Consider the following 14196-nt stretch of genomic DNA (forward strand, 5'->3'; position numbering starts at 1 on the left):
CATGTGATGAATCTTAAGGATAATTAATTGTAACTTCCCTTTATGATGAGTTCCAAGCAATTATGAGTTGGCCCTTTACGAAACTTGATAGTACTTAATAGATAATGAGTAATAATGAAGAGTACATATGAATAAAGAGAGGACTTGAACATGCCCCTATGGTCCAGGCAATACATAATCTAGCACCAGAAGCAGGAAAAAATAACTCTATCCAAATAGTTAGTGGAAAAGAGACGGATTTGAAACGATCGAAGGAGCTGGAGTTACAAAGCCTAGTTACAGAAGATTCACATAAGTTAGAACTAGATACAGCCTGAAATGCTTTAATAATTCTGCCCTTTACAACAATGATTCAACAAACACCTTAGTTATACAAACATTAACCACGAGCACTTGATACGTTCCGGCATGGCAGCACCAGAGTTTTGAGCACAAGGGTAAGTTAAACGTAGCTACCTGTCATTTACATCTAAACAGCAAAATGGTACGGCTGCACGCATCTAACCTCGAGCTGCTCTAAGGAAGTTATCAAAAGGACTTGCTGGAGGTAGCCTAAGTGCTAACCATGGTTCATTTGATAGCGGAGGCCCCCTAATAGGCCCATCTTCTTGAAGTATCTGCAGCCAACACAAGTAGGGGACGTTAAAACATACCATATGGTTATCAAATGCAAGTAGGCAAAAAGTCTAGACTTCATAAATTGATGGCTCTAGTTAAAAGACAGTTGACGCATGATCACCTTAGCAACTGCTGATGGCCCATTTGCGGGGAACGGTGGATATGCCGAGCCAGCCGCTTTTGCACAATGATTTTCATGAACTAACCAATTAGAAAGTTTCTTTCTTGAGTCTGTGCCAAGAGATTCACATTGACTAGCCATGGTATCATATGGAAGTGGTGACGTTGAAATAGATGAACCAGCTACTTGACCAGCTACCTCGAGTGCCTGAAAAAAGAATCCAACTTAAGGAACAAGAAGGAGATGCTATTTGATTGACTGGTTTTTTTTCCTTTCAAATCCCATTAAAAAAAATGTTGAAGTTTGTGATCTGCCTGCTCCAATGCATTGGACTGACTAAAACTAATGAATACTTGTACTTTTTCCATATCATCAATCCAGTTTTATCTGTCTCCAGCTTCAATTCTTAATACAACCCAACTAAATCGCACTCATGCCAAACAGCAGTAGTGGTCATAAATTAAGGATACCAATCAGGGAGAAAAACTGTTTTGGGAGAAAAAGTAGCCAAGAGGACCTAGAATAATATTAGATGATGTAATCCATTTCTTTAACTTGACAAGACATGCAAATATAAAGCTAATTTTATATACAAACTTGAATGCAGGACCAGCTCGCAAACAAAAGAACTAATGGTACACAACTAATCAGAAATTTAACAATTTTGTTTCAGATTTAACTCACATTTTCTCATTTTGCAGGATGTTGCATTAAATGAAGAAGCATGTTTATCATGTTTATATGTTACTCCTACTAATTAAAATTGCATGTATCTCACACAATTTCAGACAAGATAGACTTGATGCTCACAAAAGCTTTGCTAGTGTTGGATCAAATATGAAGTTAATAGACAACTTTTCAAAATTCTATATATTGAACAACAAATACAAAAGGCGGAAAACTTTAGATTGCTATAAAAGGTGAAATCAATTTGCAGAAAAGTGATATCATGCAGCATCGCCTAAAGTAGTATCAGACATATTGTTGCAAATCGCGAGTTACCTCTGTAATTAATTACATGAAAGATTTTTCTTTTCTTTAAATAATTTACACTTCCATTAATAATGTGGAAATAGTCGGAGCAAACAGGCAAATCAACTATTAGGCACACCTCCCTGATCTTGTCAATAACTAATGAATTATTTTGGCTTGACTATATTCTCCTTCTACAAGCAGGCTTATCTCTTGGGATAAGCAAGGCAAATAGACAGATGCATGTGGGTGGACACAGATAAGGGATGGTGGGGAAGCTTACCGATTCAAGAAGCTGCCCAATGCTCACAACATGAGACATCGAAGGAGATGGAGACATAGGAATTCTGGGAATAAATCTGGTGATATCAGCTATTGAGGATTCACTTACTTGTTCATCCTCTACAAATGAATTTGGAGAAAAATCCTGCATCAATAAGCGACAAACGTATAAAGATGGTTGTGACTCAGGGAGATGAGAGCATATATTAACAATAAGGAAACTGTTAGCAGACACTGCCATTAAACTAGGGAATGATATGGACAGATTTGTTTATTTCTCCCTCCATCCCATTTTATAGGGCCTTGTTTGACTGGGCAATAGTTTAAAAAGGAAAGAAAGACTTTTGAAAGACAATTGTTTGGCTATAAACAATCTCATTAAGGGTAAAATGATAATTTTAAAGTTAGAATGTTTCTAAATAGGCATTTGGGACATATATTACAAGTAATTTTTGAAATTTGGAATTTGAATGAAGTTTGATTTGAAGGCGAAGTTGTGTGTGGTTATCATTTTCTGCGAAAGTATATTTGGAATAAAGCTCATGTTTGGATGAGCTTTTTTTTTTTTTTTTTTCAAAAAACAAGAAACATGATTTATACCCCACAATTTCTAAAAACTATCAAAAACAGCCCAACTTGAGTATCCTACCTGAAATAAACAATCAAACATGCTTATAATTATGTTTTGGGTATTTTTATCGAAGGGAAAGTGGATAGCTGATGGTTAGTTGGGTAATTATTCTAATCGGTAGATGATATAAAGATGGGGTTTGTTTTATAAAATCCAAAATTATGGGGCTATATTTGAAAACTTGAGAACTCCCCAACAGTAATTTTTTTGGGTGAAATATTGGTTTGCAACACTTATTCAAACTTGAAATCCAACTTCAAGTTGGATTTTGAAAACTGTAACACTATGTTAACCAAACACTGATTTGAAATAATCATTTTTTTTTTTTTTTTTTTTTAAAAGTAAAAGAAACTTATGTCTAACCGGCTCCTAAATATAGAAAGGTGCCATCTCTTAGGGACAGGCTAAAAAGAAAAGTGTGCCACATGAATCGGGGCAGGGGGGAGTATCAAGTATAATGATGAACCATAAACCAGCATCCGTCTCATGCCACAAAGAATAATGTGAATGCTTGATGAGCATACCCCGTCAAATGAAGGTGAATCTCGGGAGTGTGATTCTATTTGAACATGATCCATGTCAACCATTGATTTTAGACAAAAGATGAAGGTATCATCGGGTGTGAAATCTTCTGACAGCTGCTTGAATATGTCATCTTCGTCAACCTATGGCACACCCCAAAAGAATAAGTAAAGCACGCATAGGCAAGAACAGGCCCAAAAAAGTCTATTTGCAATTATTTTCTTTCGTTTTTCTTGGTGGCTGGGGAGAGCAGGAGTTAGTTAAGAAATAAAGAAGTATGCATCAAATTTTCAAGACAACTAGTACCTCTGCAATGCTAGACAAACTTTTAACTAAGATATCCTTTATTATCTCATGACACTCCTGAATTTTGTCCCGCAATTCTGATAGTGATGATGCAGCTGCTTCATTATCAGCTACAGAACTATATTTTCTCACATCTGTGTGAGGCTTCAGGTATACTTGATAACCATCATTGATACCCAGAAAAGGATCAACCTGAACATGGAGGGCATGAACAGCATTTAACACGCATATATGTTAAGATAAAAAAAAATTGTTAAACAAACATGGTATTAGAGATGAAACATCGCTTTCCGTAACTTGTTCAACAACAGCAAAACATTTACTTCCTTAATGTTGTAATCATGACTTGTTGAACAACAGCAAAATTGTTTTTTCCTATTTCAGGAATGTTGCAAATATCTTACACATTAACAATAGAAAAATAGTTTCTAGTGAAAAGGCAAGATAAGACTCCATGTTTGCATTAATTCTACCCCAGTAACAGAAAATGTAGGTGTGAGATTGAAAATGAACTTAATTAAAGTTTAACGTAAGGAGTACTCACACCAAAATTCCGCAATGTTTCAAGTAAAATATTCAGGTCAGTTATCTGATAAATCTTCGCCATAAATGCTAGCATTGCAGCTGATAACACAAGAAGTGAACGCTGGTATGCTGGAGGCAGCAACCCTGAAAGAAGAAGCTCACAAGGTAATTGTAATTCACTTTTACCAGACACCAAAGAGTCCATTAGTAGTTGCAAAAATACAGTTATATACCATTATTAGGGTCCAGGGATAACTTCATAAGTGATAGAGGAAGCTGACAAAAGCGGATCAGTAAGTTATTGTTGGTTTTCTGCAACAACAGAAAATTGACAATCATGAGCATAGATTAGATACAAGATGCTTAGAGAAAGAGTTTAAACCTTGCATGGAATTGTGTTCACTCAAACTTTATTTAGTTTCCTTTCCTTTTCTTTTTTTTTCTTTTTTTACAATCACAAGGTGAATAACCTGAATGCACACCTTAACGCGTGAAGAAATAAGTGCTAGGCAGAATGACTGAACTATAGCTTCAACATTTGCAGGTAAATTATCTGGCATGTTGGCTTGTAGCCAGAGGGCTGACAGCAACTGGACAATTTGATCCTTGTTTAGCTTCAGAATGTAAGGTTCCTGTGTCAACCAGTAAAAAGCATGGAGCCAGATATTAGTGAAAAAAAAAAAAAAAAAACAAGAAAGTGATATCATTGATGTTCTTACACCCTCGTTCAAGCTGCCAACTGATACAGCGGTGCAGTCAATCATGGAACTAATTTTTGGAACCTTGGGTGTATTTTTTAGGGCCCAACCCTGCTTGTGTTCCTCATCAACATTATCCCTCTCCTTTAAATTATCTTGAATACCATGCCCGTCCTTCAACTTAATTCCATCTTTTTCCTTTCGAAGCTTCTCAAGTAGAGCTGTTATTGACACAAATGTGGATGTGCCATTGGCATTCCATCTGGCTATGTCATGTTTAATATGGTTAGAACTTGGGATTAGAAGAACAGAAAAGATGTGGTGTCCTCCAATCCGTATTTCAACATCTGGATGCAATGTCACTTTCAGTAACTGAACAAACAGCTCCTCAGGGAATACCTAGAAGAATTAAAAGATAATGAAATACAAAATAAATATTGTTGAAACGCAAATGATATAGAAGATGAACACGTACGCATTAAAAGATAATGAAATACAAAATTAATCCTGTTGAAACGCAAATGATATAGAAGGTGAACATGCACTTCAAATCATCAACGACAACAATTCATTTTTCCCATTGATATCACATATCAGTTTTCGTTAAAAGATAAGAAATCATGCATGGCAGAAAATATTTCCATTTCCATTAGAATACAACCCAAAAAAAAAAAAAAAATCCACATCCAACATTCTGTGAAAATTTTATTGATTAACCTCACACATGGTTGCTTTAAAAACTCAAATGGAGGAAACATATTCTCCGATAAACAAGCTAGCCAGCGATGCAAGATGATCCAGCATGTGATGACAAAGCAAGCAATTTGTTACCTGCTGACATCGTGAAACAACAGATGCTAATGAGATCATATGAGCAAGAATGATCAAGGATCCCATTGTAGCCCTGGCAACCACTTTAAGAGATGGCAACTTCTCCAACATCATCGCCATCATATCAAACAGTGGTCGTGCATCAACAATCTAAGAGAAAAATCTGTTAATATATAGAAATACAAAAGCCTATCAAAATCATTCATTAACTAACATAAATTACCCCTTTTGCAGTTTCTAGGAAGCATTCTTGGATGGATGTTTGAAGTGCAAGATTGAAGTTTAGCTCTTGCTCTTGAACTGATTCGACAGTTGCTTGAAGGCTTTTACGCAAATGTCTGCACAAGTCACCGACGAATCGTATATCTGAGAGACTAGCTTCCAATCTAATGAGTTGAGCCAAAGCAGTAGCAGTCTGGATGACATAAGACTTCATTTGAGGATCATGTGCCACATTCTTGTGGTCTAAATGACGAATTACACCAGTTAAAATCAATTGCTGATTCCCTGAGAAACCACAAGAATTAAGAGAACATTTAGATGTCATCAAGTCTATTTCAATATTTGTGCCATCAACGTCCAGTAAAATTATGATGACTACAAGGAAACCAGTGTCATACTTTCATGGCAAAGTATTAGATGGTGATATAAAAGATTCCAGTCCTTGACCCACCAGTTTAAACAATATACTTAATATACAGTGCTTTTTGTTATTTAACTTGTTTTCCAGAACACAATGCGGAAAAAGCATGTCGGGGAGCAGATGTAGCAACTTTTGCTATATGCAAAAGAAAAATCTATGACGAAGAAATAATACTGAGCAGAAATTCAGTGGGAAAACCATCAAAGAAACACCCGCTTTACAATTGACTTCTGGTTATGCAACTGTAGAGTGATGAGCAAAATCTACCAAGAATCTCCACCATGAGGACAAGGACAGAGGTAAAGTTGTCTAATGCAGGCACATCACTATACTACACTAGGAATAATGACACCGAGGTTCAAGAAGCAGTGTATTGGCAGATTACCTGAACTTTCCACAAAGTAGATCATGTCAGAGAGAACCATCACGGCCAATCCATGCGGAGAAACCCAGTGCCTCCCATGGTCAAAATGGACAAACATTGGATCTAACACCCTGCGCATTGTACTGCTCTCTTTGGCCAGCTCAGCCATCCTTTCAAGACAAATTTGAGCCCACACTTTTGGTGTTTCAATGTCTTCTCTGTAAGAACAATTTGAGGCAGAAAGACAAAAAGATAGGTAGATAAAGTGATTAAAACAGATATCTACACATTGGCAGCAGTCACGATCATCTGGTGAAAAACCAACTTTTTTCTGGATTTAGCGGCACAAACCTTGTTAATAAAGATGGATCTTTCTTATCGGGTCTGGGTCTAATTTGGGAAGGACCATATTCACTACCAACAGCTCTTCCTTCAGATCTAACAACTTCATCCACCCAATTGTGGTGTGCCTCCCCTCGTTCAAAGTCTTCATTATGCATTTCAGGCTCATAGTTATCCAGAGTCACATGAACAATCTGCACGAGATGATATAGAACACTAATGATGGCTAGTAATTTTCATTTGTTAACAAAAGATAAAACATTCCATGCGCATAGCGGGAGCTTAGTGCACCGGGCTACCCTCTAACAAAAGATAAAAGATTCTGAGAAGAAATTGGATAATTCCCAGTCAGAAAATCAAGATTAACCAACTAGAATGGAAAACAAGACCATGCATTTTATCCTAGAACTGAAAATGAGCCAACCCAAGCTGATTTCCAGAGGTTTGAAATTGCTTTGACTAATACTACAAGCACAGCCATACTTGGTAAACTTAGCATATGTGATAGGTGACGAGCACAAGCTCAACTTCAGTAAATTCCTTCAAGCTTGAGCTCAAGCCCATTAAAAAAGCTAGTTAGCCATTGAGCTCGTTCAGTCATTTGTGAGTTTTGTTCAAGCTTCGTTTTCTTTAGTTTTTTATGAATAAAGACAACACATGGTAAATAGAAACATTTCGTTTCCTATTGTATCACTTGGACTTGGGGAAGTAAAACCCCCATGCAGAGACAGAGAGAAAATAGATTATGCTCCTGAAAGAATCGGAGACCTTCTATATTCACAAAGGAAAATAGGAAAGCAGTGATACTGAGCTCAGGTCATCTGATATTGTTTTATACAATAAGCACAAACTCATTTTGTTTAACAAGCACAGATCAAGTTTTTGTGAGTTTGTTCATGAACACTTTAGTTCATTTACTGGTGTAAAGTTTTTACTTGAGAGCTCATGATCATGCATAACTTATGTGTCAAATCAGCAATAAATGCAAACAAGCAAAGGATAAGGACACCTTAGGACGTCACCCAAGGTGGGGAAATAGATTTACAATGCTATCCAGAACTTTCACATCAAATATCCCAATAAAGACCCATGAAATATGATCTGGCAAATGAAGAATCCATAACCATTTCAAAATTAGGGAAGCAATAACTAAACTATAAGGAACTAGACCTTCATGCTCTATATATATATATATATATATATATATATAGAGAGAGAGAGAGAGAGAGAGAGAACTCTACTAACCTCATCAAAATCAACAAATATATGAGAGAACTCGGCCATGAACCAAACCTACAAAGGTGGATTCGGTTACTCAGATCCAACTAAACATTCAGCAAACTTGTATGAGGAGAATTGTTGCCCAATATAAACGAATCATTGTTAAAACAAGGGTTTTGACTCCAACCATAGAAGTAATTTTACAGTACCATGGCTGAAAGACATTGCAAACTTGATGCACTCAAGCTGCGCTTTTGATGTTCTTCACCAGTCTCCCGTGCCAATGAGCATACTTTGGGAACCAAAGTTTCTATGTTATACGTATATGTTCCATCTACCTGCTTCCAAAATAAGATGGTAAGTAATTTTACACATAAAAGAACCTAAATCCAATCTTCTTTTAAACTGAACTATATTGTCATACATTGCAATGAGTAGATGGTAATAAACGAGGCACTAGCTTTAAACTCTCCTATAATTCTTTAGAATTGCTCAGAATTGAATATTGAAAACTGAGTACCCCTTTTCTAGCCAATAGAAGCTTTTTATTTAATCAACCAGAACAGCACAGTGTAAAGAATATCCAATTAATTAGACATTCAAGAACTTTACTTTTACATCTCATTGAAGATATTTATGTAATTATGTTACACATTAATTAGATTAATAAACTACTCATTACACACCCAAACTGAACCCCCAATTGAGAAATTGGCATTATACACAGCTGCATTCATCGATATTTTCATTAATCACCTGACTATAAATAAACCTGGTCAGGGTTTGGCAACCAGTAATTCTGATAGCATCTCTCTTTGAGTCATCCAGCAGTACAACAACCATGTCCAATAGGCTAGAAGCAAAATATGCCCTGCAGATACAGAAATTAGTAGTATAATACATCGTTAGAAGATAAAGTGGAGGCGTACACCTACTTGATTTCATTTAACAAAATATAATGATCTCCGAGTTACCTAGCACAGGTTATGCCAAACAATGAGAATCTAAAGCATTACATAATAGAATCAGTCTACCAGCAAGTGTATCAACTGCAATACAGACTTATAACAAGGGCTAGCCTATCAAAGGTCGGTATATTATTGGCCTAGTTAGATGTTAAGTATTACGTGAACCTGTGGTACATAAATTACATGCAATGGCTTGATGGTAAGGAAAACCTCAATTAATGATGACTGATATCAAACTAGAATTTGTGGCATGCCCTACCTGTGCATAATTTAGAGATTTTTTTTTTAATTATCGGTCTTAACGCTTATAATTGAGAAAGTGCTTATAGAAATTAAAGAATGGAAATCGCGGCTAAAACATAGCAAGGTTGGATGAAGAAAGAAAGAACTGAGCTTCACTCTATCATATTCAGGAAAGTAATACAATTTTGTGGTTTAAACTCTTATACTTCACCAAGGTAGTTATAAATAAGGACGACAATTACTCACATTTGCTCTTTGCACATGCAAAGCAACTTATTGTACACCTCAGCAATAACATAGATAAACTTGACGTGCTCACTTCGCAGTTCTTTGTAGCATCTCTCTTCGAGATACTTTGCGATCTGATCAAGTAAAGCCACAACATGTTAGAAAAAAAAAAATTAAGCATCATTTTGTTCCACATTCACAGGCAATGCAAAAGAAGGTCACTACCTTGGGGATTCTGAAAGGGTTTTTTGCTGCATATTCACATAACTTCACTATTTTCCTTTCATTAGGTGAGCCATCCTGCAGTCACAAGTTGCAGAGTAATTGACTGTTAGTATCACATGCACCAACAAACAACTTTCCTTCTCCAGCATAACAGAGCAGTTACTATTAGTTATACCTCAAGAAAACTAAAATTAATGTACTTACTGGTGACTTAGGGAAGATTTCAGCTAGCAATTTCTTGTAACGCTTCACAGGTTGTCGAGATCGAGACCTCATAGCAGGACAGCAGATGCACATGTTCCCACATGCTGGGAATAACTTCCGTGAAATATAACCCATTTTCCTACAATTTTCAGAATAAACAAGTAAAATTTCTCAGTGATACCGGAAGAACAACAGAAACCAACATACACAAAAATCTCAAAACTCAAGCCAAAACCAAAATTGTAAAAAAGATCAATCAACACAAGAAAGGGTAACAAAAGTATAAACATAAAAAATAAAAATAAAAACTTCAGAGAAACAAAGGCCTAAAAGCGTGAAAACCAAGATCATTAGTGACAAGACGGAGAAGCATTAATCAAGATTAAAAAAACAAGAACTGAACAATGACACTAAAGAAGGCAAAGAAATTTAAAACTAACAGGCTAGGCGAATGATAAACAACCCCAAGAATGTTGAAAAATAAAACCAAGAATTAAAAAGAAACAATAACCCAAGAAGAGAGAGAAAAAAAACACAAAATTTCAACTTTATAAAACCAAAAGAAAGAATAGAAGAACAAATACAGAGCAGAACTTAGTAAAATGAACATACCTTCAACTAGAGAAGGAGATCTGAGGACTGAGGAGTGAAAAAAACTGCCAGTGAAGCGGTTTACAAGAAGTTGAAGCAAAAGGGTAGTGAAGAAAGAAAGAATTTGAAAGCAAGAAAGTAGTTTAGTAGACAACAACAAAGTGAGCGCGTGGATTTTGAGGAAGAAATCTTAAAACGAGGAAAGAAACAGCATGGGCTTGTTGGTTGGGGGGTGGGGTTCAAGAATCAAAGAGTAGCAACAGTCGGAAGAGTAGGCAGAGAAAGGTCACTTCTTTGTGTTTAAAAGACACTTGCTTTTGTCTCTTGTCTGTCACCTCTTTCAACACAGGTCCCCACTATATACTACTCCCTCCTTATTAAAAAAAGTGTCCATAACTTTTTTTTTTTCAAGATCAACAAAATATTTACTATACAAATCAATAAAGAATTAATCTTATTTTTCTATATTTATCTCTATTAAGTGCTATATGATCAAATTTAAATGTCTATTTAATTATAGATAATTTAATCAAATTACGTATTTTTATTTATAAGTTAATATTTTCTTAAAAGGTGTGTAAATGACTAAGTGAACCATTTTTTTTATCCGGAGGGAATAGTAATTTTTTCCTGTCCTAATTTTCTTTTTCATTCTCTTTTTATAGTTTCCGACTAAAAGTGCCCATTTGTTTATGCAATCTAGACTTCAAATTTAAAGTTTTAATTTAAAATATTTGTTCATTTATAATATTAGAATAAAATTTTAATTTCAAATCTCAAATACACCTAAAAGGTAGAACTTTTAATTTAAAACTTGATTGATAAGTTTATATTTTCAAAAAAGGCTCATGCTCGAGGCGAAAAGATTGTTTATACCATGTAGAATTATATTAAAGAATAACTAGTTACTGCGATTTTAGATTTATTGAACTACTAAACAACAACAATAACATACCAGTATAATCCCATAAGTGAGGTTTGAGGAGAGTAGGCAGACCTTACTCCTACCTTTATAGGATAGAGGGTTGTTCCCGATAGACCCTCAACTTGAAAGAAGAGAAAACTAAATCGAAGCGTGGTATCAAGAAAGGTATGATAACAAAATAGCATGAGAGAAAGCAAATGAAGCGACAAATCGTAATTTACCTGGAAGAGAAAGGAACTACGCGATTACTAACTAGTACCACTAATGAGGAGAACATTCAACTACCTACTAACCTTATAATGTAATTCTCGATCTCCGCACCTTCCTATACAGGTTTGTATCATCAGTAAGCTGAAGATGTGTCATGTCTCGTCTAATCACCTCCCCTAGTTCTTTTGTTCAACATACCTTTATCTCCCTAACTCACACCTCCTTACTTGCGCATCATTAGTCTCCTCTTCACACGGCGAATCATCTTAGTCTCGCTTACCTCATCTTGTCCACCATTGGGGCCACTTCCACCTTACCTTGTATAACTTCTTTCCTAATCATATCCCTCCTAGTATGCCCACATATCAATCCGAGCATCCCTATCTCCGCTACTTTCGTCTTCTGTAGTTTGTGCATCTTTTGTAAAACTATGTGTATTTGAAAGTTTGTAATAGCATGTAATCCCGAACATATTTATAAAAGAAATACGGTAAAATGTGATTTATTAATGCGGTACCTTAGGATATTCCGATACCTTATTTATGAACTATGATTTGCTCAATTAGTGAGATTTTATAAAAGTTGGGAAGATTTGATCGTTTTCACAAATTATGAGGTTTCCATGCTTATAACAAAAAAATACAACTTTTAAAATTTAAATTGCGTGACTCATTTTAACTTCAAATCAACCTCTACTCAAATAAATAATTTCAAATTCATGTCCAAACGCCTACACGAACCTTTACTAAAAAAAATAAAAATAAAAATAAAAAACTGTTCTTTCTATCATCTTATTGAGTTTCTCTAGGTTGGGGAGGGGGGCCGGGGGGCAGGGCGGAGTGTGTGGAGGAAGTTTGAAGGAAAGGGTTTCTGATGGAAATGATTCCTCTTTCCCTGGTCTGCAAAATTTTGAATTTTGATATGAGTAAGTACTTTTTAACTTTATTAGAGTTTTTGGTGGAAAAAGATGTTTGGTTGAAATATCCAATCGTCTCTCAATGTTACCATGTTTATAATAACTTTGTAGATGAGAACAGTTACATATGCTTCTCTTTTATGGAAAAAGTACTCATTTAAAGATGAAATAGTAGTAAAAACCTTTATATCCAAGATGGCCACTTAAACACCTAGGTTTAACTGTGTACTTTTTGCTTTATGTTGAGCTAAAAGTTCACCCATGATTATAGGCAAGAGAAAGGTGTCTAAATAAAAAAAATAAAAAATACTCCACTATATATATGGTCACATTTTAACAGTCGATATTTACGTGTTAACTGCAAATTTGATTATATTAATTGCTCCAACTGTAATAATAAAAAAACTCTTCATAATTTTGAAGTTTTTCGTACTATCTCAAGTTTTGGTAGAAGAGAACTGTATATATTTAACTTTCACTTAGACAGTTTTACTATAATCTAACATTTTTCAACAGAAAAATATGATATTTCTGGAATATGAGGATAAAACTTCCTAAACAACAGGAGGATAAAACTTTAATTATATTGTTTTAAGGTCAAAGTAAAGATTTTTAAGAATCAAAGAAGGTGATTGTATTTAAAAAAAAATGAAGTTGATTGTATTAATTGCACCAACTGTAATCCATGCACTCTAATGTGACTTTGCCACTGTAATCTCAGATTAATGGTTACAGCCAATCATTCAAGAAATGGAGTATACAGTAGTACTACTTAATAATGGAGCATTATTATCCAGATTAATATTTAAATTTTAAATAATGATAGAATTGTTGGTTTACTGAAACCATAGGGAATAGTGAAGTTAAAATTAGTACAATTAGATATCCTCTACGTTACCCTGGGTAGTTGTACAGTAGAAGTCGTGTACTTGGGTCCCACTGATTGACTAAAATATGAACCTTTACCTTAGAGCCCGTTTGGCTTAGCTTATAAGTTGCTGAAAACAGTTTATTTTCAGCTTTTTTGAGTGTTTGACCGGTCAATTTATAAGTCATTTTGTGCTTAAAATAAACTTAAAAAAATAAATTGGAGTAGCCCAACTTATTTTTTTCAGCTTATAAGCTGTTTTTTTTTAAGCTAAGCCAAACGGGTCCTTAATCTTGAAATTGAGAGCTTATTAGTACGCGTTTGAACATGCTATTTGAAATTACGATTTCAAATTATGAGATAAAATCAGCCTTTGGACATGCACTTCATCTCATCTGAACCATGGTTTGAAATCCCAAATCATCTAAAAAGGCATGATTTGGGGTTTCAAACTATGATTTCAAAATTTTTAAATATAAAACTTGATCCATAAATTTATATTTTGTAAAAAAAAGGACTCATAAGTTGGTAGATATTTTTAACAATTACTCCAACTAATCATTTACCAACCTTTATTTATGTCTATCATGTGGGAGGATTATATTAAAAAATAGTTACATTACTATTCATGTTAAATTTTCTTTTTTATTGAACTAAAGTTTGATCAATTGATGTTGTATTTTTTAGAAAGACCTTCTAGTAGCGTATTAATTTTATTATAAACTATGACTTGCTCATTTGG

At 34.9% G+C, this 14196-nt stretch overlaps 1 protein-coding gene across 1 annotated transcript; it reads right to left on the reverse strand.

Moving 5' to 3' along the window:
• Positions 1-74: 74 nt before the first annotated feature.
• Positions 75-10804, reverse strand: LOC132064367 (protein SEMI-ROLLED LEAF 2). Its single transcript, XM_059457316.1, has 20 exons — positions 10557-10804; positions 9945-10083; positions 9741-9815; positions 9534-9649; positions 8833-8947; positions 8286-8414; positions 8101-8148; positions 6865-7049; positions 6535-6731; positions 5730-6013; positions 5507-5656; positions 4697-5074; positions 4460-4609; positions 4211-4289; positions 3997-4121; positions 3453-3644; positions 3149-3289; positions 1995-2138; positions 740-946; positions 75-617 (listed from the first exon to the last, which is right to left on the reverse strand). The coding sequence occupies exons 2-20, from the start codon at positions 10077-10079 to the stop codon at positions 501-503; spliced, it is 2967 nt and encodes a 988-aa protein (XP_059313299.1). The 5' UTR covers positions 10080-10083; positions 10557-10804; the 3' UTR covers positions 75-500.
• Between the last annotated feature and the right edge of the window lie 3392 nt (positions 10805-14196).

This window comes from Lycium ferocissimum, chromosome 7 (genome assembly GCF_029784015.1).
Source record: "Lycium ferocissimum isolate CSIRO_LF1 chromosome 7, AGI_CSIRO_Lferr_CH_V1, whole genome shotgun sequence".
NCBI lineage: Eukaryota > Viridiplantae > Streptophyta > Magnoliopsida > Solanales > Solanaceae > Lycium > Lycium ferocissimum.

Excerpts from the sequence above, each read along its gene's own strand:
- LOC132064367 (XM_059457316.1), bottom strand. The coding sequence starts at position 10,079 with ATGGGTTATATTTCACGGAAGTTATTCCCAGCATGTGGGAACATGTGC. Across the intron at positions 4,122-4,210 it reads ATCCCTGGACCCTAATAATG|GGTTGCTGCCTCCAGCATAC; the intron begins GTATATAACTGT and ends TTCTTCTTTCAG. Across the intron at positions 618-739 it reads GGCCATCAGCAGTTGCTAAG|ATACTTCAAGAAGATGGGCC; the intron begins GTGATCATGCGT and ends TGTTGGCTGCAG.